Source organism: Antechinus flavipes, chromosome X (genome assembly GCF_016432865.1).
Source record: "Antechinus flavipes isolate AdamAnt ecotype Samford, QLD, Australia chromosome X, AdamAnt_v2, whole genome shotgun sequence".
Lineage (NCBI taxonomy): Eukaryota > Metazoa > Chordata > Mammalia > Dasyuromorphia > Dasyuridae > Antechinus > Antechinus flavipes.
This window is the reverse complement of record NC_067404.1, coordinates 84,551,380-84,572,669: the sequence shown is the minus strand read 5'-3', so window position 1 is coordinate 84,572,669 and position 21,290 is coordinate 84,551,380. Positions and strand designations below refer to the sequence as shown.

Here is a 21,290-nt window from a genome sequence, read left to right as displayed (position 1 = left end):
CAGGACGTCTGAGCTGGGCTAGGCTCCTCCTTTTCCAGGGAGGGAAGCTCACTACTGGGGCGCTTGCTGACTGAATGGCTGACCGTGATGGAAGCTGCCCAGGCCAGGCCTCCGGGCCCCAAGCCTGGGAGCTGACCGTCCTCCCCCTCCCCCCAAGATTCGCCCAGAGGTCCCAGGCTGCTCTCTGGGTGCCGGGGGGTGGGGCGGGGGGAGGGTGGGCATCCCTCCGTGGATCTCTCGGTGGGGGAGTGACTTGATTTCCCTTGGTTCTCTTTGGCGAGGGAAGGATCAGGCCTGTTCTCTGACCCAGCCCCTGGTGGCCCGTCCCCTGTCCTTCCCAGATGCTTTCCTCCTAGGGGTCGGGCTTTACCGCCCTGGCCCACCTCCGAGGGCCTTCTGGGTCACTCGGCGGTCTCTCCCCTGGAAGAAGCGGGCAGTAGCCCCTTAGGCTCTGGGCACAGGCTCCCCGTGCTCGCTTCTGCCCCCCTAATGAGTGCTCCTGCCCCCCTTCTCTTCCAGGCCCTAGCTGCAGACTACAGGAAAGGCTTCTCGGGATTGACAGAGAGGGGGAAGATGACGTCTTCCTCACTTCTGGAGCTCAGCTCCATAGAGACGCCCACGCTGCTGAGTGAGATCAAGACGGAGCCTCCCGAGGAGCTCCTGGCCCCCGAGTGCAGCGGGCCCCAGGCCGAGCCGGTGGACCTGTCCCTGCACAAGCCCAAAGCCTCGCCGCCACACACCAGCCCGCTGCTGCCCTCGGCCATGCTGGTGGCTCCCTCGGTCCAGCCGCCCGTGGTGTCGGTGTCCCCCTCGGGTCTGGGCTCCCCCTCCACCTCGGCCATCCCGGCCGTGCTGTCTCCCGGCTCCATCCTGGCCTCGACCCAGGGCAGCAGCGGCCAGCAGATCCTGCACCTGATCCACACCATTCCCTCGGTCAACCTGCCCAGCAAGATGGGGAACCTGCAGACCATCCCCGTGGTGGTCCAGTCCCTGCCTGTGGTCTACACCACTGTGGCTACTGACAGCGTCACGGCCGCCATCACGGTCCCGCTGATTGGAGGAGATGGCAAAAATGCTGGTTCTGGTAAGCACTTCCTTTCCCCCTCCTCCCCTTCCAACCCACTACTTCCACTCCTGCCCCACTCCCTCTGGGAGGATGGGACGCCGGCATCTGGAAGGAAGGCAGCCTCCCTGGGGCTGCTGAGCATTTGGGGTGGAAAGGCTTGCCGGGTGCCTCCCCTCCCTCTGGTCCCCCATCCCGGCCTTCCCCGCTCCTCTTCTTTCCCCATTGCAGTGGAAGCTCCTTGTGGGCAGGGTCCGGCTTGTTTGCTCGGCTTCAGATCCCAAGCTTTTAACCTCAGAAGGACAGGGAGGAAGCACTCGGCCGACGCTTCTGTCCGTGTCCGTTTCTGTCATCCGTCTGTCCGGCCGGCCATCCATCCATCTGCCTTTATCTCTGTCTCTGTCCATGTATCTACCTGTCTCTTTCTCTATCAACTATCCATCTATCCATCTGCCTCTATCTGCCCACCAATCCATCTCTCATCTCTCTGTCTTGCCATCCATCTATCCACCTGTCTGTTTATATCAATATCATCTATCCATTCATCTATTTGGCTATCATCTATCATTTATCTAGCTATGCTATCCTTCTATCCATCCGTTTGCCTACCATATCTATCCATTTATCTATCTGTCTGTCTATCCATCTGTCCATCCATCCACCTGTCTGACCACCATATCTATCTGTCTGAAGGTCTGTCTATCTGTCTGTCTGTCTATCTATCTATCCGTCCAAACATCCATCCATCCATCCATCCATCTATCTGCCCACCATATCTGTCTGTCTATCTGAATGTCTGTCTGTTTATCTATCTATCTGTCTGTCTACTTATTTATCTCTCTGTCTACCATATCTGTCCATCTATCTATCTATCTATCTGTCCGTCCGTCCGTCCGTCTGTCTGTCTGTCTGTCTACTTATTTATCTCTCTGTCTACATTATCTGTCCATCTATCTATCTATCTATCTATCTGTCCGTCCGTCTGTCTGTCTATCTGTCTGTCTACTTATTTATCTCTCTGTCTACCATATCTATCCATCCATCTATCCATCTATCTATCTATCTATCCATCCATCCATCCATCTATCTATCTATCTGCCTGTCTGTCTGTCTGTCTACCATATTTGTCTGTCTGTCTATCTACCCATCTAGCTGTCTGTCTGTCTATCTGTCCATCCGTCCATCCATCCATTCATCTATCTGACTACCATATCTGTCTATCTGTCTGAATGTCTGTCTATCTGTTTATCTATCTGTCTGTCTACCATATCTGTACATCCATTTATCTGTCTATCTATCTATCTATCCACTGTATCTATCCATCCATCCATCTATCTATCTATCTGTCTGTCTATTTATCGTATCTATCATTTATCTACCTAGCTATCCATCTGTCTATATGTCTACCATATCTGTCTGTCTGTCTGTCTGTCTGTCTGTCTGTCTGTCTATCTATCTATCAACTATATCTGTCTATCATTTATCTCCCTATCTATCCATCTGTCTGTATGTCTACTGAATCTGTCTGTCTGTCTATCTATCTATCTATCTGTATCTACCATATTTATCCATCCATTTATCTATCTGTCCATCTACCATATGTATCTATCCATTTCTTTCTATCTGCCATATCTGTACATCCATTTATCTGTCATCCATCTGTCTGTCTATCTCTATATTTATCTATCCTTCTGTCTATATCTATCCTCTATATCTATCCACCTATTTGTTTATTTCTGTCTGTCTACCCATTCTTCCATCCATCTATCCCTCCATTTATCTGTCTAGCTCTGCCTTGATCTATCACCTTTTTCTATTTCAAACTTTATTTATTTAGTGCCCTCTTTTCCCCCAAAAGTGATTTTGCAAAGGTGTTGAATTTTCTAGGTACTCGTTTTCCCCCCCCATAGAACATGGGCCTCTTGAGGTCCCCAACCACGTCCTCTTTGTCCTTGTGTTTGCACTATTCGGCACAATTCTTGTCCCATGCCATAACTGTGGCAGGGCGTCGGCTCGCGGCTTCCTCGCCTCTGCCAGTGGAGCCCTGCTGTGAGCTAATTGTGTCTAGAGCGGTACCTCACCTGTTGGTTGTCCCCCCCACCCCCACCGCGGGAGAAATCTTGGGCTGTGAAGCAAAGCTAAGTCCCCAACTCTGCCACGGCCCTGCCTCCGGGGAGGTGCCCCTCTGGTGGAATGGCCGCGGGGCTGTGGTGCCAGAGGGGACACGTTTGGCGGGGGGGTATTCCGAAGGGGAATGCTGTACTGCTGGAAGGACCAAATGCCCTCAGTCTTGGATGTTATTTTGTGAATCGGCCGACCCGACTCCCGTTCCCTGCACGCTCCCCTTCCCCCCATCTGTGCCTTTGTTCTGGCTGCACCTCCCAACTGGGATGCCTCCCTCCTCACTTCCACCATATGGAATCCCCGCCTTCCTTCAAGCCGGCTCTGGCCCTACCTTCGGTATCCATGCTCTCTTTGGCTCCCCCCCTCCAGCTTTGAGACAGCTCAGGCCCTGCCTTCTGTCTGAGGCTTTTCTGGATCTGTGTCTCTCCCATTACACATTAATACACAGATTCCTTGGGAGTAGATATCATTTCTTTTGCTGTACTTGAATCAACTAGCCCAGGCCCAGGCACACAGTAGGTGCTTTATAACTGCTGGTTGGTTAGTCGACATTCTCTCAATATACAAAACCAGAAGGAACAAGCAAGCTGCAGATGCGTGGGGGTCTGGCCCTTTTTGGAGGAGACAATGGATAAGGCTTTATCCTCCAAGGCCACAAGAAAGCCCATCTTGTGGGAACCCTTCATCGGGCCAGTTGATATTTCTGGGTTCCCGATGAAAGAACACCACGGCGATCTTGGCGCTTCTGCGCCGATGGCACGGTCACTGAAGACGAAGCATCTCCGAAGACTTCTCTCTAAGCCTGCAGAGCAGCCGAAACGTGGAATAACGGTGAGAGGCCAGAGGCCGAGCAACTACCCAGATATCTCGGTCTCTTCCGTCAAGAAACGGCCATCCATATGCGCGGCAGCGGCGAGCACCAAATAGCGTCTCCCAAAGGGCATGGAGTAGCCTTTAGCTTCAGGGAGAAGGTTTGTTATTGTAGATGAAGGCATTATTATTTCAGTTAGTAGCAGGCTGTGTCCGATCACTTACTTGTGTCCGATCAGATCACTCATTGTCTTGTCAGAGCAAAGGTCCGACTTCTTACAAATCTAGGAGGCTCGGTTGAAGACAAAAGGGCCAGGTGATACGATGGTAACTTCGTCCCACGTTATTGAAGCAAATGGCTGATAATGAAGAATGATGGGGCCTGCAAATGATATCCTGTCCATTCTGCTCCTGACCCCTTGCAGAAGGTTAATGTAGCCCCAGCTGAGACCCCAGACTGCAGGATCCCCCAAAGGCCCTAAGTCAGCAAACGCCCGCTCCACTGGCCAGGTAGAAAGAGATGACAAAGGCAACGCTGACTCGGAACATCGGCTGGCTCTTAAAGTCGGGGGGAGGGTGGCGCTGGGCCAGTTTTCACAACGAATGTGGGATGGTGCAGAAGGAGGGGGGCTGGCCCTCGTTACACGAACTTGTGTTAAGCTTCTCAATGCCGAATGAGGCTGCCTTGGCTCCAGGGACAATACAGATTAACGATCACTGGGGCATTTGGGTACCCCCGTAGTTGCTGCCTCTTGAGAGCCTCCTTGCCATGCGGCCTCCTGCTGAGGTAGCAGGTCACCACACGGGCCGTTCTGCCAGAACACCCTAGCCCCTGACTTGTATGATTAAGCTATGCCCCAGAGCCTGCCTTCTTGGGTTTTGTGGCCATTTTGGATGGAACTTCTAGCCCACCATCATTTCCTAGCTGAGAGAGCCCCGGGATCCCCGCCTGGCTTGAGAAGGAGGGTTCAGCTCTTTGGAAGGAGGCTTGTGACTGCCCGGCCTTAGGGTATTGGGGAGCCAGCCTCAGGAATTTTTCACTCACCCTCATCCAGCATCCAATGGAAACTTTTTGTGCTCAATACATCTCTGGATGCTAGGTGTGGGCTGCTACTTTTACTGCTGTTCATGCTTTGAAGTCCTATGCTTTCTCTCCTTTCACTAGCCTTCCTTTCATAAAAAGCAGCACCGGTCAGCTCTGCCCTGGCTGTCCACCACTGCCCATTCCCTTTTCCCAGGCTTTTCGGTGCCAGCTTGGCTCACAGGTCACCTCCATCCCACCTGGCATGGGTGATTATCACCAAGTTGGGTCAAAGCCCACGGGGTGGCCTGGGAGAGAGCCCTGCTGCCTGGGGCTCTCTGCCACTATCTCTCAGCTCCCATGGACGCCCATGGGAAGTTTGTGTCACAGCATCAGAACTGGGCGTGCAGATCTGTTCTGGTTAGGTTATGTACATGGGAATTCTGGGAAGGTAATATTGCAGGCAGAATGAGAGAGGGGCCAAAAACTTCAGGTCTTAGTTCTGTCATTTTTCTCCCCATAGAAAATGGGCTTCTTGAGGTCCCCAACCATGTCCTCTTTGTCCTTGTGTTTGCATTATTCAGCACAATTCTTGTCCCATACCATAACTATGGCAGTTGCTTGAAGAAGAGAGTAGACTTCTACCCCCATTGACCAATGGTCAGAAGCCACGGGGACTTCTCACCCCCATTGGGAGGCCTATGGCCAATGGGCAGAAGCCACAGGCACTTCTCACCCCCATCCGGGGAAGCCTTTGGCCAATGGGCAGAAGCCACAGGGACTTCTCACCCCCATCCGGGGAAGCCTTTGGCCAATGGGCAGAAGCCACAGGGACTTCTCACCCCCATCCAGGGAAGCCTTTGGCCAATGGGCAGACGCCATGAGGACTTCTCACCTCCATCGAGAGGTCTGTGGCCAATGAGCAGAAGCCATGGGGACTTTGTAACCCATCCAGGGAGGCCTATGGCCAATGGGCAGAAGCCATGGGGACTTCTTACCTCCCACTGGGATGCCTGTGTCTAATGGGCAGAAGCCATGGGGACTTCTCGTCCCCATCGGGAGGCCTATGGCCAATGGGCAGAAGCCACGGGGACTTCTTAACCCCATCCGGGGAGTCTTATGGCCAATGGACAGAAGCCACGGGGACTTCTCGCCTCCCACTGGGATGCCTGTGTCTAATGGGCAGAAGTCACGGGGACTTCTCACCCCCACTGGGGAGGCCTGTGGCCAATGGGCAGAAGACACGGGGACTTCTCACCGCCATCAGAAGGCCTTTGGCCAATGGGCAGAAGCCACAGGGGCATATTAGGGCTCAGCCCCATCAGAGCACTCCAAAGCAGCCCCTGAAGTCAGTAGTCGGACAGACCAGTGCCAACTTGAGCCTGCCCTGGGAGCGTCTGGAGTAGAGTGGCTAAGGACATGCAGACAGCGTCCAAACCTCTGACTGTGCACTTCTCTCTACTGCTGGGTAACAGATGCCTCTGGGGCCCGATGCCTTTGAGCCTCTTGTCCCCTTTTTGAAGGGCAGAGGGGGGACAGGGGTAGAGGCTCTTGCCAGTTCTCACTCTCTCTTCTTTTTCCCTCAGTGAAACTGGATCCTAGCTCCATGTCTCCAGTGGAAGTGCAGAGTGACAGTGAAGACAGTGTGGGGGAGACTGTGTCTGTGTCTGCAGCCTTTCAGGAGCTGCAGAGAGAGTGAGTATCTGCCCCTTGGCTGCAGAAGGGACACGAGCTGTGGGCAGTTGCCATTTAAGGTCTTTCTGGGGAAGCGATGGGTGCACACAAGGGTGGGTGGGGTCCACACGTGTGGCCCCCAAGGCTGTGGCTCCTTTTCTAGCTTGTGTTTCTCGGTCTCTTCCCCTTCTCCAGGTCTGTGGGGGTCCCGATACATCACACCGAGTCCCCTGACCTGAAGAAGAGGCGCATTCACCAGTGCGACTTTGCAGGGTGCAACAAGGTCTACACCAAGAGCTCCCACCTGAAGGCCCATCGGAGAATACACACTGGTATGGCCAGCGACCCCTCCCACCGCCCTGCTCACTGTGCGTCGGGCCAGACCAGGGCCCGCTCCACTCAGTCTGTGGGCCATTAGGTCCGAGCCCGGGAGGGAGGCTGCCGTGGCTCACCCTTCCCTGCACAGGCCACTTCCTCCTCCCCTACTGGCTTCCTCCTGATGCTGGAGCTAGGTTCTCCCCGCCCCCCACAGTATTAAGGGGCAGTTGAGGTGCCCTCCCATATCAGCCCATGGCTATCACAGCTCTCTCTCTGTCTCTGTCTCTCTCCCTTTCCCTCCCTCCCTCTCCCCTTCTCTCTCTCCCTCTCTCCCCTATTCTCTCTCTCTCCCTCTCTCTTTTTTCTCTCTCTCTTTTCTGTATCTCTTTTCTCTCTCTTCTCTGTCTCTCTTCACTCTCTCTCTTTTTTCTCTCTCGTCTCTCTTTTCTCTCTCTCTTTTCTGTCTCTCTTTTCAGTCTCTTTCTTCTCTCCCTCTCTCTCTCTCTCCCTCTGTGCCTCTCTCTCTTTCTCTCTCTCTCCTCCCCTCTGGCTCTCTCTCTGGCTCTGGCTCTTTCTCTCTCTTTCTCTCTTTCTCTCTCTCTCTCCTCCCCTCTGGCTCTCTCTCTCTGGCTCTGGCTCTTTCTCTCTCTTTCTCTCTCTCTCTCTCTCTCTCCCTCTGGCTCTCTCTCTCTGGCTCTGGCTCTTTCTCTCTCTTTCCCTCTCATTCTCTGCTCTTCACTCTCTGTTTCTCTTCCTCCTCCCCCTTTACCTTCTTTCACTCTTGTCCCCTTCCCCCCCTCTCTCATCTTACCTCTCTTTCATTCTTTCTTTCCTCTTCTTTCCTTCCTTTTCCCTCCCCCCTCTGCTGTCTCTTATCTCACTCCAATCTCCTGGACTCCAAAGTGCTTTGTAAACTGGAAGGGGGCTCAGGAACAGCTGCAGGGGGTCCAGGAACGACTGCCGGGGGCCTTTCCTCCCGGCACCACAGTCTTGCCTTCAGGCGGGACTTTCCTCATGTCCTTGTGAGGGAACGCTGGTATGGGTCTTAGTTGAAAGGGAACCACTGTGGCATAGGGCGCCGTCTGTGGTATGGGATGACCTTCCCAGCCTCAGTTTCTTCATCTGTCCATGGGAGAGGGCATGGCCAGATGCCAAGAATGCTGTACTTGGTGTCGAGGGACTCGGGTTTGAACCCCACTCCAGACGCTCCTTGGCTCTGTGACTTTGGGCGATTCGCTTTGTCTCTGAGAATCTCAGTGATCTCTGTCGAAAGCCGATTCTGTCGCTTTGGGAGACCTCCCACACCTAGGGGGGCAGAGCTGGCAGGAGGGGGGTCCTGTTCCCTGTTCGATGCTGCCCCCAATTGGGCATCAGAGGGTGGGGCTTCTAAGGCTCTCCCCCTGTCCCCAAGCTTTCTATGGGCTTGTCCTGCCTGGCCCCTTTTAGGCCTGCACTCCAAGCCGGCCCCCTGCACAGGCAGGCTGGCGCCAAGGCCAGTCACTCGGTGTCCCTCACGGGGCAGATTGTTGCCCCCGGGGGGACCGAGGGCCCGAGGCTGGGGGGAGAGTTCACTTGCGGTTAACCCATTTTGCACTCGCTGTTCCCATTCTGACCCGCTTCAGCAGTTCAGCCTCCCAAACTTTGGCAGCCATCTCCTGGGCCCTTAGATTGAGAGCGAGATAGGACCTCAGCTCATCTGGTTCAATGTCTCATTTTGCTGATGAAAAAACAGGTGTGGGCAGTGGGGGAAGTGAGTTAGCCACTAAGTATCAGTGTGTGGGGGGGTTCAGACTGAGGTCCTTCGACCTCCGGTCCAGGTTCCTTTGCATGGCATCGTGCTGTCTCTTGTGGCGGAGAACCATCTTCAAGGTGAGGGATGCTATCCCCGGGCCCAACAATTGCTCCAAAGGAGGCCCACGGCTCCTGTTCTGGACCGGGGGAGGGCTTCTGCTCTTGCCGTTCTTGTCTGTTTGGGGCAAGGCAATCGGGGTTCGGTGACATGTCCAGGGTCAGGCAGCTAGAAAGCACTAAGTGTCTGAGGCCGGATTTGAATTCAGGTCCTCCTGGCTCTATCCACTGGCCCATCCAGCTGCCCCTTAGGGAGGGTTTCCAGGTATGCCTTTTCACATCCTGGCAATTCTTCCTCCTTTATTTGCTGCCTTCTTGACACAGTAGCCACAGTAGCCAGCATGAGGTTAAAAAAGGAGCATCTCCTTGATGTCCCGGTAGTGACTGAGGAATATGGCCAGCCATTCACTCTTACCCTCTCCCTCCCCAGCTCCTAACCTGAATGGGGAGGCCTCAGAGGGAGCCCGGGGTCCGGGTCAAGGAGCCCCGGGTTCCAATCACTCCCTCTTGGGCATTCCCTTGGCAGCAATCAATGGTTTATTCAGTCCCTTGGCAAACACTTACCAGTGTCACATGAGGAAGAGGTGGGAAGTCAGCGTGGGGTCGCCCAGGGTGAAAGTGACCCCAAGGCTCCGATGAACGATATTCCGACCCTGCCGGGATTAACAAATGGTATTTCTCAGCCACTCTCTGGGATATTTTCCAGACAGGGGAAAGGGGTGCTGGAGAGGGCCATAGAGGGGAGAGCTGGGATATACAGGGAGCTGGGACTTCCGTTCCTGGGCAACTGGGAGACTGGGTTTCTAAAGATGTTGCTCTGGGGAAGAAGAAAGGAGTAAAACTAGAAGAGAGAGGCAGCTAGATGGCAGAGTGGATAGAGCACCGGCCCTGAAGTCAGGAGGACCTGAGTTCCAATCTGGCCTCAGACACTTAACACTTCCAGCTGTACGACCCTGGTCAAGTCCCTTAACCCCAACTGCCTCAGAGGGGGAAAAACCCTAGAAGAGAGATCACTGAGAAGGACGAGAGGAAATGCCTTTAAGCATTCAGTCATTTTTCACTTGTGTCCAGTTCTCTATGGCCCCACTGGGGGTTTTCTCGGCAGAGATCTTGGAGCGGTTTGCCATTTTCTTCCCCAGCTTATTTGACAGATCACAGAATGGAGGCAAACCGGGTGAAGTGACTTGCTCAGGGCTAGGAAGTTTCTGAGGCCATATTGGAACTCAGGAAGATGAGTCTTCCCGATTCCAAAGCCTGCACTTTACCCACCGAGCCACCCGTTAGCAGCTGCCCGAGATGAACCCATCGGATTCTCTAGTCAACTCCAAATTTAATGTCAGTCATCTCATCCTATCTCCTCTTCTTTCCCTGCCCTCTCCCGGCATCCCTGTTCAGGTGAATGAATCTAAGTGGGTTTCCCTCAGAAAAAGAACTATCTGCAATTTTGTATGACCCACGAAAGATGTAGAAATAGCCAAATGGCCCTTGGCAAAAAAAGGTTCCCCACCCGGCTCTATATCTATCATCCATCCATCCGTCTATCCATCCATCCATCCATCTATCTTCTATCTATCTCTTATCTATCATTTATATCTTTTATCTATCCAGCTATCATCTATTTAGCTATCAGTCTTCTATCTATTTATCTATCATCTATCTATCTTTTATCTATCTGTCATCTATTTATATATCATCTATCTTTTATCTATCACCTATTTATCTTTTATCTATGTATCCATTACCTATCTATTTTTTATCTATTTATCTCTCATACATCTATCTTTTATCTATTTATCTATGTCTTTTATCTATCATCTATTTATCCATCATCTATCATCTATCTTTTATCTATCTATCATCTACCTATCTTTTATCTATCATCTATCTATCTCTGTCTGTCTGTCTATCTATCTCTCCTTTCTGGCTGTCTATCTTTTATCTATTTATCTATTATCTATGTTTTATCTATCATCTATCTATCTTTTATCTCTCTCCTTTGTCTATCTGTCCATCTATCATCTATTTATCTATCTATCTATCTATCTATCTATCTATCATTGACTGGGTCTCCCTATCTTGCCCAGGCTATAAGTACAGAGGCTACTCAGATGAGTTGACCCCTCCTGGATTTTCACCATATCACTGCCTAACTCTGTGCAGTCCCCCAATTGGAATAGATTAGAACTGCCCAGTTCAAGCCACTTAGCCGCTCAATAGCAGCAATCACACAGGTGTGTACCACCATGTTTGACCTTTTTAATGTTTTTTTACAGAAATGGTGGTTGTATTTTTTTTTTTATACAATACAATTTTAATTCTGACCAGTGCAGCAACAGGCCCTCTTTCTCCCCCCCCCCCCCCCCCCCCCCCCCCCGTTCTGTTGACATTAAACATGTCAGTATGACATCTTTAGGGTAAAAAAAGACACATGATGCTACAAATGATAAATTATGTTTATCCAGTAAATAGTGCCAGCAGTCAGTGTAAGTTCAGAAAAGCAGAATGGCTTCTATTTTGCCAGTCTTTCGCTATCTGTTGATTGCAGTTGTGGTTCTTATTGTTTTAGTTGTTAATATGATCTGTTATATTGATCATTTTTCTGATGTGAAATCAAGCCTTCCTTTGTGGATTACAATCCACCCTGACCCCCGTGGAGATTTTTACCCTTGGTTCTCTGGGGCTTCTTTGCTGTACCAGGATCACGTTTGCCTCAGAAGACCTTTCTTTCCCTGTTTTTGATAACAATGTCCTTTGTGTCTTCCATACAATTCTCTCATAACCCTGTTGAAGTGAAGGTGCTGGGGGAGGGGGGGAAGGAGGGGAAGTGGGGGAAGGGAGAAACTTCCTCCTCCACGGCTTTCTCAGGTTTTTTGTCTTTTTTCCCTGAGAGTAGGTTGTTTAAACTTTCCTTTTCCTGTTCTGTTCATCTGGGCACCTTATGTTTTAATAAGTGTGCATCTATTTCACTGGGTTCTCATTTTAGGCAGCGTATCATTGAACAAAAACAAAGTTGAGGTAACAATTTTCTTTCTTTCATTTCCATCTGTTGTGAGACTTGTGTGTCTGTGAAGATAGCTAGTAGATAAAATGAAACTGAAAATTGGGGGAGAGACAGAGATAGACAGAGACACAGAAATAGAGACAGAGATACACAGAAACAGACAGAAACAAAGAGAGATGGAGAGAGAGAGACAGGCAGAAAGAGAGAGAGAGACAGAGGGACAGAGAGACAGAGAGGGAGAGAGAGAGACAGAGAGGGAGAGAGAGAGACAGAGAGGGAGAGAGAGAGAGAGAGAGAGAGAGAGAGAGAGAGAGAGAGAGAGAGAGAGGCAGAGACTGAGACAAAGAGATGATTGATGGGACCAGCTGTCATAAGAGACTGAAGGGAACAAGGAGTAAAGACCCAAGTGAATAGGTTCCCTTTGGGGAGGAAAAGGACCATGTGATCCTCAGAACCTTGGGGAAAAGGAACAGAGGAGGCAGGGAGCAGTATTTGTATAGCTTGAAAGGTATGATTGGGGAGGAGAGAAAAAAAAAGTCTCAGTGTTTCCCAGTGAAGTAGGAGGTGGTCTCTTGTTGAGAGGGAAAGAAAGGGTCAGGCTTGCAGGCTTAAGAGAAGAGAAGGTTCATGATAGCCTCTGCGGGGAATGGGAATGGGCTGGAAGACTGGATCAGGGAAGAGTAAAAGGATTTCCCTGTCCCAGTGAGGGTCCAGGCAGCATGCATGGAAGCATGAGTGGTGGTAACTATTGGAGATCTGGTTTGTCAAGTGCTTTTGTTTAGAAAAGTATGAGATTTCTCCCGACAATACTGTGAAGGAGAAAATGGGATATTCCCATGGAGCTTTACATAGAATATCTCCAGGGCTCCAGGCAGTAGCCCTTCAAGGGAAGGAACTATAGGTATTATGATTCGTATTTGAAGAACTTATCTGACATGTGGAAACCAGACTCCGAGTCCTTGCCCATAGTCATATGGTACGGCAGGGGTAGGATTGGAACCGAAGAAGGAAGAACCAAGCATTTATTTTTAAAATTGTATTTGTTTAGGTTTTATATGTACATTTACTTTTCCCATATTTTCATATGAGTTATATTGGGATAGAAAAATCAGAACAAAAGGGAAAATCCATGAGAACCAGGAAAACAACACACACAAAAAAAGGTGAAAACAGTATTTTTTCAATCTCCATTCAATCTCCATGTTCTCTCTTTGGATGTGGATGGCAGTTTCTCAGAAATTCTTTGGATCACTGAATTGCTGAGAAGAGCTAATAGGTCTATCATATTTGATCATTACATGATCTTGTGATTCCTGTGTACAATGTTTTCCCGCTTCTGCTCGCTTCACCCAGCATCAGTTCATGCAAGTCTTTTCAGGCTTTTCTGAAATCAGCCTGCTCATCATCCACTCAGTTCTAGGTCCTTGCCACTACAAAAAGAGCTGCTACCAATATTTTTGCACACGTGAGTCCTTTTTCACTCTTTTATGATCTCTTTGGGACACAGACCCAGTAGTGAGGCTGCTGGATCAAAGGGTATGCAGTTTTATAGCCTTTTTGCCACAGATCCAAAATGCTCTCCAGAACGAAACAAGCATTTACTGTGCCCAGCACTGTGCTAAGTGCTTTACAAATATTTCATTTGATCCTCACAACAACCATGGGAGGTAGGGGCTGTTATTATCCCCATTTTGCAGATGAAGGAACCATGGCAAAAAAAAAAAAAAAAAAAAAAGGTTAAATGACTTGCCTAGGGTCACATATCTGTGGGCCAGATTTGAAATCAGATCTTCCTCACTCCAGGCCCAATGCTCTGTTTACTGTGCCATAGCTGCCCATCACTTTTCCGCATCTGCCCTCATCTACAGCTTAACCATCTAATGCCATATGAATGTTACAATGTTTACTTTCTAGCATTCTTTAAGGCGGGATATCATCTGCAAAAAGTGATGGTTTGGTTCCTTTGCCTCTGCTTCTTCTTTCATTTTCTTTTCTTAGCGTAGCTGATATTTCAAGGCCCAATTGAATAGTAATGGTGGTTATGGTGATACTGAACATCCTCGCTTTACTGCTGATCTTATTGGAAAGGCTTCTAGCCTGTGCTCATTATAGATAATTCTGACTTTTGGTTTTAGATGGATACCACTTAACATTTTAAGGAAATTGTTTATTCTTGTGTTTTCTATTGTATTGATTATGATTTACCAAAATCTTCTGCATCTCTTAAAGTAATCATATGATTTTTATCATATTTGTTATTCATATGGTTAATTATACCAATAATTTTTCTAATATTGAGCCAGCCCTGCATGCTTAGTATAAATTCAGCCTGATCACGATGTATGACCTTTGTTAGATATTGATGTAATCTCCTTGCTAATATTTTATTTTATAATTTTGCATCCATATTCATTTAGGGCAATTGATTGATACTTTTGTTTCTCTGTTTTAACTATTCCTGATTTAGGTATCAAGAACATGTTTGAATTACAAAAGGAATTTTTGAGGACTCTTGACCTTGACTATTTTTAAAAACAGTTTATATGGTATTGGAGTTAATTATTCTTTTAAGTATTTGGTAAAATTCATTTGTAAATCCATTTAATCTTAGTTTGGGGGAGGATACAGAGGAGTTCACTTATGGCTTGTTAGATTTATTTTTTTAAAGACATACTTAATTAAATACTCTATTTGCTGGTCCTCTTGTTTGGGCAATTTATGGGTTTTTTTTTTTAATATTCACCCACTTTATTTGGAAGGTTGGTTTTCTTGAAAACCTGGGAATTCTAGATTTTGTCTATAATATTTCCATGAATTTGGAGTTTATTTCAGGAGGTAGCTGGTAGATTCTTTCAATTTCTATTTTGCCTTCTGATTCTAAAATATCTGGGCAGTTTTCTTTTATGACTTTTTTGAAATATGAGGTCTGGGGGCAGCTAGGTGGCACAGTAGATAGAGCACCAGCCCTGAAGTCAGGAGGACCTGAGTTCAAACCTGGTCTCAGTCACTTAACACTTTCTAGCTGTGTGACCCTGAGCAAGTCACTTAACTCCAATTGCCCCAGCCAAAAAAAAATATGGACTGTTTTTTGTTCTTGTTTTTCAAGTGGACCAATGATTCTTAACTTATCTCTTGATCTATTTTCCAGGTCGTTTGTATTTCCTAAGATGACGTTTCACATTTTCTACTGTTTTTTTCAGTCTTTTGAATTTGTTTTATCTCTGAATATCTCTGAATTCATATCTGAATATGAATGGAGTTATTGGCTTCCATTTGGCCAATTTTAATTTTCAAAGACTTATTTTATTCACTGAGGTTTTTAAATTTTTTTCAAAGCTGTTACCTCTCTTTTCATAGTTTTCTTCCTTAATTCTCTCTTCTTTTCCCATTCTTCCCTTTAGTTATTTTTATTTATTTATTTGGGTTTGAAAAAAAATTCTTTTTGCTCTTTCTTAAACTTCATTTTCTTCTAGGAATTCTTGTTAGTCATGTGTCCCAGTTTATTTCTCTCTCAGGCTTTGTGTGTAGATGTTTTCAAGTCATTCTCTTCTTCTGGGTTTGTATGTGGAACTTGAGATAGCTGAGGGGGAAGGGAGGCACTACAGTAAAGAGATCATTGATTCTGGAGTCAGGAAATCCTTCATTCAAATCCAGCTTCAGACACTAGCTGTCTGACCCTGGACAGGTCATTTTACCTCTGTTTAACCCCAGTTCCTTCAGCTATAAAATGAAGATAATAATAGCACTACTTGCTAGGGTTTAAAAATGGCACTTAGCACAGGTACAGCTTGGTACATAGTAGGTACTTATTTAAATGGTTTTTCTCTTCTTTTCCATTTGAGTGCTCCTTTCCCTGTACTAGCTCTGCACGACTATATTCTTTTATTTCTTCATTCTTCCAGCTTGTTTCCTGACTTTAGACATGATATTAAGGCTGAGTTCTGCCCCACTTCTTGGTGGGGGGGGAGGGCTGGCCTGAGCTTACCTCCTTTTATAAGTCGTTCTGCTGCTTTCCTGGCTCAGTGTGGGGGTCTGCATGTTTTGGTACTTCTGAAGTGCTGGGATCTGGGGAGGGGGCTGCTCCCTGTCCTCCCGGCCAGAGTTCTGCGGCTCACGTGTGGTTTAGTTTCTATAGATGGCTGCTGGACTCAGTCACTGTTAGCTCACGGGGAGGTTCTGCAGGTTTGGATCGGCTGAATTTCTGTCTCTGGTTTGGTTTGGGACCCCTATCCTGCTTATCCTACTTTAGGCTCACGTGCTAGGTTAAAGATTAGAATTGAGACCCTGCTCTGTTCCTGGACTCAGAGTCCCACAGCTATGGTTCTGGAACTCACTTCCTGCTCGGTACATAGCTAGGGCCAATATTCACAACCTCCTCCTCTCTACCCTGGATCTGAAACCGGAACTGTACAGTAGGGGGCAGAGGTGCCAGATGGCAGTAGTTTAGGAATTCTTTGGGATCTCTTTCTGCCCCCGTACTCCCTGCTCAGTTGCCCGGTTGGCCCTCTGTCCTGGTGCCCATAGACCTTTCTGTGTCCTCAAGCTAGGAGGGATGGGCTGATCAAATGACTCTTATCGCTTGTCCTCTTCTTATCCAAAGTCAGCACGCTTCCCACTCTGCCAGCCTGGCTCCAGTTTGGACTGTTGCAAGTTCAACCCCGTTGGATGCTCCCATTGTACTTTCCCAAACTCCTTTTCCCAATGCAGATTGGCGGACAGTGCGTCTGTTACCCAGCAGCTCCCTGAGTAACCTGTATGTCACCATATTGAAATGGGTTCAGCTGGGAGATGGTGGGTTTTTGGGGGAAGAATATGACTGTCAGCTGTGGGAAAGATGATAGCAAAGAGACGACCAGGACGCAGATAGTGCTCTACCTCTTTGTTTCGTTAGCCGCTCGGCCCCTCCCTCAGGCAGAGGTTTCTTGGGAAGGTTCAGGAAGGAGCCCTCCACCATGTCGTGTATGTTCGTCCCTGCTCACGCCTGCTTCCTTGCTGTGTCCCCATTCCAGGAGAGAAGCCATACAAATGCACCTGGGAAGGCTGCACCTGGAAATTTGCTCGCTCGGATGAGTTGACCCGGCATTTCCGCAAGCACACGGGCATCAAACCCTTCCACTGCTCGGACTGTGACCGAAGCTTCTCCCGTTCGGACCACCTGGCCCTTCACCGGCGGCGGCATATCATGATGTGAGCCTGGTTGCCGCCATCTCTTCTCCCTCCTCTCTTGCTCTTCATCGCCTCTCCTCCTCATCCTTTTCTCCTCTCCTCATCCTTTTCTCCTCCTCTTCCTCTTCCCTTTCCTTCCCCTCCTCCTTTTCCTCGTCCCATGCCACAGTCACCACCACCGCCATCATCAGCCACCGCTTCCGCCATGAGGCTCTCTGCTTTGGCGGTGCTGCCAGGAAGGGGCCAGGATGGCACCTAGAGGGAGAATGAGGAGGGTGAGCCGGGGAGCTTCCCGTCGAGCTCCTTAGGCCCCGGGACCCGGCTTCGCTGACACCTGGGTGGGGATTCGGCCCACAGTGGGTGGCTTCCGTGGCTGTGGCCACGCCTTTGAACACAGCCACAAGTGAACAGAAGCTGCGAGCTCGCGTCTGGGCTGAGCTAACCCTGTTTTCTCTCTTCTTTCCTGTTGTTTCTTTTTTCCTTCTTGTCGTTCCACCAAGCAGCTCTTGCCCTGCTTCGGATCAGTGTTTGGAGTGAGTCAGCCGGTAACTTTCCGATACCCCCCTCTCCTATGTAGGCCCTTGAGGGACATGAGTGCAAAGTAATTTGTCATTGCTGGGGTTTTTATTCCCTTTACCGAGCTTCCTCCTTCCTTCCCGTGCCCGCATCCACTCCACCCAGTCCCGGACCCCAAGCCCGTTGCCCAGAAGTAGTGGGCTGCTGGGTTCAGGCTAAGCCTGGGGAGTTGCCATCCATGGTGACTTAGTTGAGGCTGCCATGCCCCAGTCCTGGAAGGCCCTTGGCCAAGAGAGGCCAGAAGCAGGGGGTCAGGGCTAGCTGGCAGCTTCTGGCAGGGCTGGGGGCTGCTGGGTGATCAGGTACTTTTCTTCCCAGGAAACTGGCAAGTTCCCTGGGATCTTTCTCCAAGAGTGAGCCCCAGCAGTGGAACCCAGACGACCAGTTGGCAGCTCCTTCAGGGTACCTCCTGCTGCCCACTTCCCTGCCAATGGACTCGGACGCTGAGTGAGCCCCTGCTGCCTCCTTACTGTCAGGCCAGCGGGGCTCATTTAGAAACAGTGTTTCCTAATACACCAGCAGACAATATTTCGGACATTAGCTGAGTCACGCAGGGAAGGCCTCTAAAATGTAGGAAAACAGAGCAAAGCGGGTGGCACGAGTTCCCATGCCCCAGCCGTGTCCCAACCCCCCAAGGAGGGTGGAGGAGATAAATGGCAGCAATTTCTGGAGCCTCTCCGCCTCCTCTTATGCACAGACTACTGGCTGTCGCTGCCACCATTGCCGCCACTGGCAAGTCCCGCCTCCCTTGCCCTCCTGAGCAAGAGAGCAGCAGGGTGTGTTTTCTCCCACTGACCTTTCCCCTTTCCCTTTTCAAGGGCCTCCGAGCTGGAGCCGTCCTCGCCGGAAGGTCCCGCTGGCCTCTTAGCTTTTCTCGCCACCTTTTGCCTGTTTTTGTTTCCAGTTGGGTGCTCTGCCCCCTGCCTACCAGGGGCTTTCTGGTGTTGGGGTTTCCTTGGTATGGGGATCTTGGGGACTCAGCTGGGCCCCGGCCTCTCATGTGCCTTTTGCACTGAGGGCTCCCCATTTCAGTTGGCCCGAAAGGCCGGGCCTAACACATTTTCCTGCCTTGTCTTCTGCTTCCCCTGAAGGGGCCACTAATCGCATGACTGCGGATAGGAACTGTATTCACAGCCAGTGCTTTGGGTTCCAAAGGGACTGTAGCTGCTTTCCAACCTCCAAGGAAATGTCTCCAGTTGAGGGGTGTCGAGGGCCTGCTCTCTGACCTGACTTATAGGCGTAGCTAGGAGCTGAAGGAGGGGACGGAGAGAGCAAAGAGCTCCCTAATGTGACTCCATTGGGGGGCCATTCACTCCATTAGGGTGACTCCCTCCCCGCTTCTCCCCAGAGACACTGGCAAATTCTAGACCCGGGAACTTGGGAACCCCAAGTTTATAACATCAGGTCCCTCCTTTAGGGGAGGCACGGTGCTGCCAAATCCTCCTCGGCACCACGCTCCCTCAAGAGTACGCCACGCCTCGTGCTTCATGCCGAGGCCCGCGAGACCGGCCGAGGGCCGAGACTTTGTCCTCGGCTCGGGAGGAACGCTGTCGTTCCTTTGCTAGTTCGGATGTTAAAGTGAGTTTACGTTTCCTAAGCACATTTTGGTGGGTGGTTGGGAGGAGGGGCCTGGGCTAATACTAAGTTGGCTGGGGGGTGGGGGGGATCTTGCAGGGTATCAGAGCCAGCCCCCTCAGGTGTCGGGACAATCTGAACTCAGAACTTGGGGGATGTTGTTGTCACGGGCCAGATGGAGCATCGCTCTGTTGCTCCCAGTGTGGTGGGTTCTGACGGTCGACCCTTCTCGTGAGTGTTTGGCTTCGATTTGTTTCTGCGGAGCCTTTGTCGGTGCAGACGGGTGCGGGAAAACGGGCCGTTTGGCCGCTTCCGGGTCCCGGCTCCCGGGATCAGGGCTGACGTGGCCAAGCCGGGCCTCGGGGCTGTTGAGAGGCACCGACCGGCTCCCCGACGGGCGCCTGTCTGGCCCCTGCCTGTTTGGGCTGTGCCCCCGGGCTCGCGCCAGGTGGGCTCCTCTTCCTGGCCTCCAGATGCTTCCCTGGGCCTTCTCTGTACCGTTGTTCTTCTGGGCTCCGAGCCAGAAAGATTTCCCTGCATCTAGGGAGCGGGTGTAAGCTCTTGGAGGGAATCCCAAGTGGGCGGCCCCTCTTTCATTTCCCTGAAAGGTGGTTAGTCCAGCCTCTGCTCAAACACTGGAAGTGACAGGGAGCTCACTACCTCCAGAGGCAGCTCCTTTTATCTACAGGTGTTTTCTTGGGGCTAAAAGGCTAACTTCCCCACTCTGCACAACCCTCCCCCCAGGTCTTTCCACCTCCTGGTCTCAGGCACAACCCTTTTCCCAGGGATCTCTTCAATGAAAGAAATAAAATTAAGTACAATTTTTTTCCTGTGATTACTGTTTGATTTGTATAGACTTTTAGAAAACTTTATACTGTATAGTGTACAGGTCTATTGTTTATAGTTGATTAAATAGTTGATTAAATAGAGTGTGTGTGTGGTCATTTTTGCAGGGTAGGACTGGGGGGGGAGGGAGGGGAGCAGGCCTTCCCCGGGAGCCCTGAGAGGCCTTTGGCTCTGTGAACGGCCCAGCCGGAGATCTGGGGCACCCCGTGGGGACCTGGATAAATGGGGGGGGTTGCGTCACGACTTGGGGTTTGGATTTATTTGCACACATTTTGTGTCTTCCTGGGCATTTTTGGTGAGGACCCATGGCTGGCTGTGGACAGTGCTGAATTCTCTCTCTCTCTCCTTTCTCTGCCTTCTCTCTGTCTGTCTCTGTGTTTGTCGCTTTGTCTTTGTGTCTCTGTGTGTCCGTCTGTCTTTGTCTCTGTCTGTCTGTCTCTGTCTCTATTTCTCCGTGTGTCCATCTGTCTTTGTCTCTGTCTGTCTCTATTTCTCTGTTTCTCTGTGTGTCCGTCTGTCTTTGTCTCTGTCTGTCTGTCTCTGTCTCTATTTCTCCGTGTGTCCATCTGTCTTTGTCTCTGTCTGTCTGTCTCTATTTCTGTGTTTCTCTGTGTGTCCGTCTGTCTTTGTCTCTGTCTGTCTGTCTCTGTCTCTATTTCTCTGTTTCTCTGTGTGTCCGTCTGTCTTTGTCTCTGTCTGTCTGTCTCTGTCTCTATTTCTCCGTGTGTCCATCTGTCTTTGTCTCTGTCTGTCTGTCTCTATTTCTGTGTTTCTCTGTGTGTCCGTCTGTCTTTGTCTCTGTCTGTCTGTCTCTGTCTCTATTTCTCTGTTTCTCTGTGTGTCCGTCTGTCTTTGTCTCTGTCTCTGTCTCTCTGTCTGTCTTTGTCTCTCTCTGTGTGTCTGTCTTTCTGTCCATCTCTGTCTCTGTGTCTGTTTTTCTGTTTGTCTATGTCTCTCTGTCTCTGTCTCTCTGCCTTTCTATCTCTGTCTCTGTGTCTGTCTGTCTGTCTCATTCTTCTGGCTTTCTCTGTATAGCTGGCAGTCTCTTTAGAAGCACAGAGCCAGGAAATTGTAGTCAGCAACCCCAGTGCCCCTCGATGCTCTCGGGGAGGGGGGGGAGGAGGGCCGCCTCTGCAGCCAGTGAGGAAGCAGACAGGTCATGAGGACTTGGCTTCATCTTGGCCAGGACCATCTGGCGCCCTCTCCCTTGACTTCCCACCGGCCCCGCCTTGTGTCTTTCTGTCTGTAAGCAGGGGAGGACAGATGTC

At 50.1% G+C, this 21,290-nt stretch overlaps 1 protein-coding gene across 7 annotated transcripts in view; it reads left to right on the top strand.

The window, feature by feature from the left end:
- Window positions 1-20,101, top strand: part of LOC127543076 (Krueppel-like factor 8) — a 61,357-nt gene extending 41,256 nt beyond the window's left edge. For 4 of the 7 annotated variants that reach the window (XM_051969075.1, XM_051969082.1, XM_051969081.1 and 1 more), the window contains exons 3-7: window positions 520-1,084; window positions 6,605-6,713; window positions 6,888-7,024; window positions 16,869-17,046; window positions 17,920-20,101. In XM_051969075.1, coding sequence (XP_051825035.1) covers window positions 520-1,084; window positions 6,605-6,713; window positions 6,888-7,024; window positions 16,869-17,046; window positions 17,920-18,052 — 1,122 coding nt within the window. In that variant the 3' untranslated portion in view covers window positions 18,053-20,101. Of the gene's footprint in view, window positions 1-519; window positions 1,085-6,604; window positions 6,714-6,887; window positions 7,025-16,868 lie in introns of all 7 variants that reach the window. The other 3 variants (XM_051969077.1, XM_051969076.1, XM_051969078.1) reach the window with 3 other exon arrangements.
- Window positions 20,102-21,290: the final 1,189 nt, after the last annotated feature.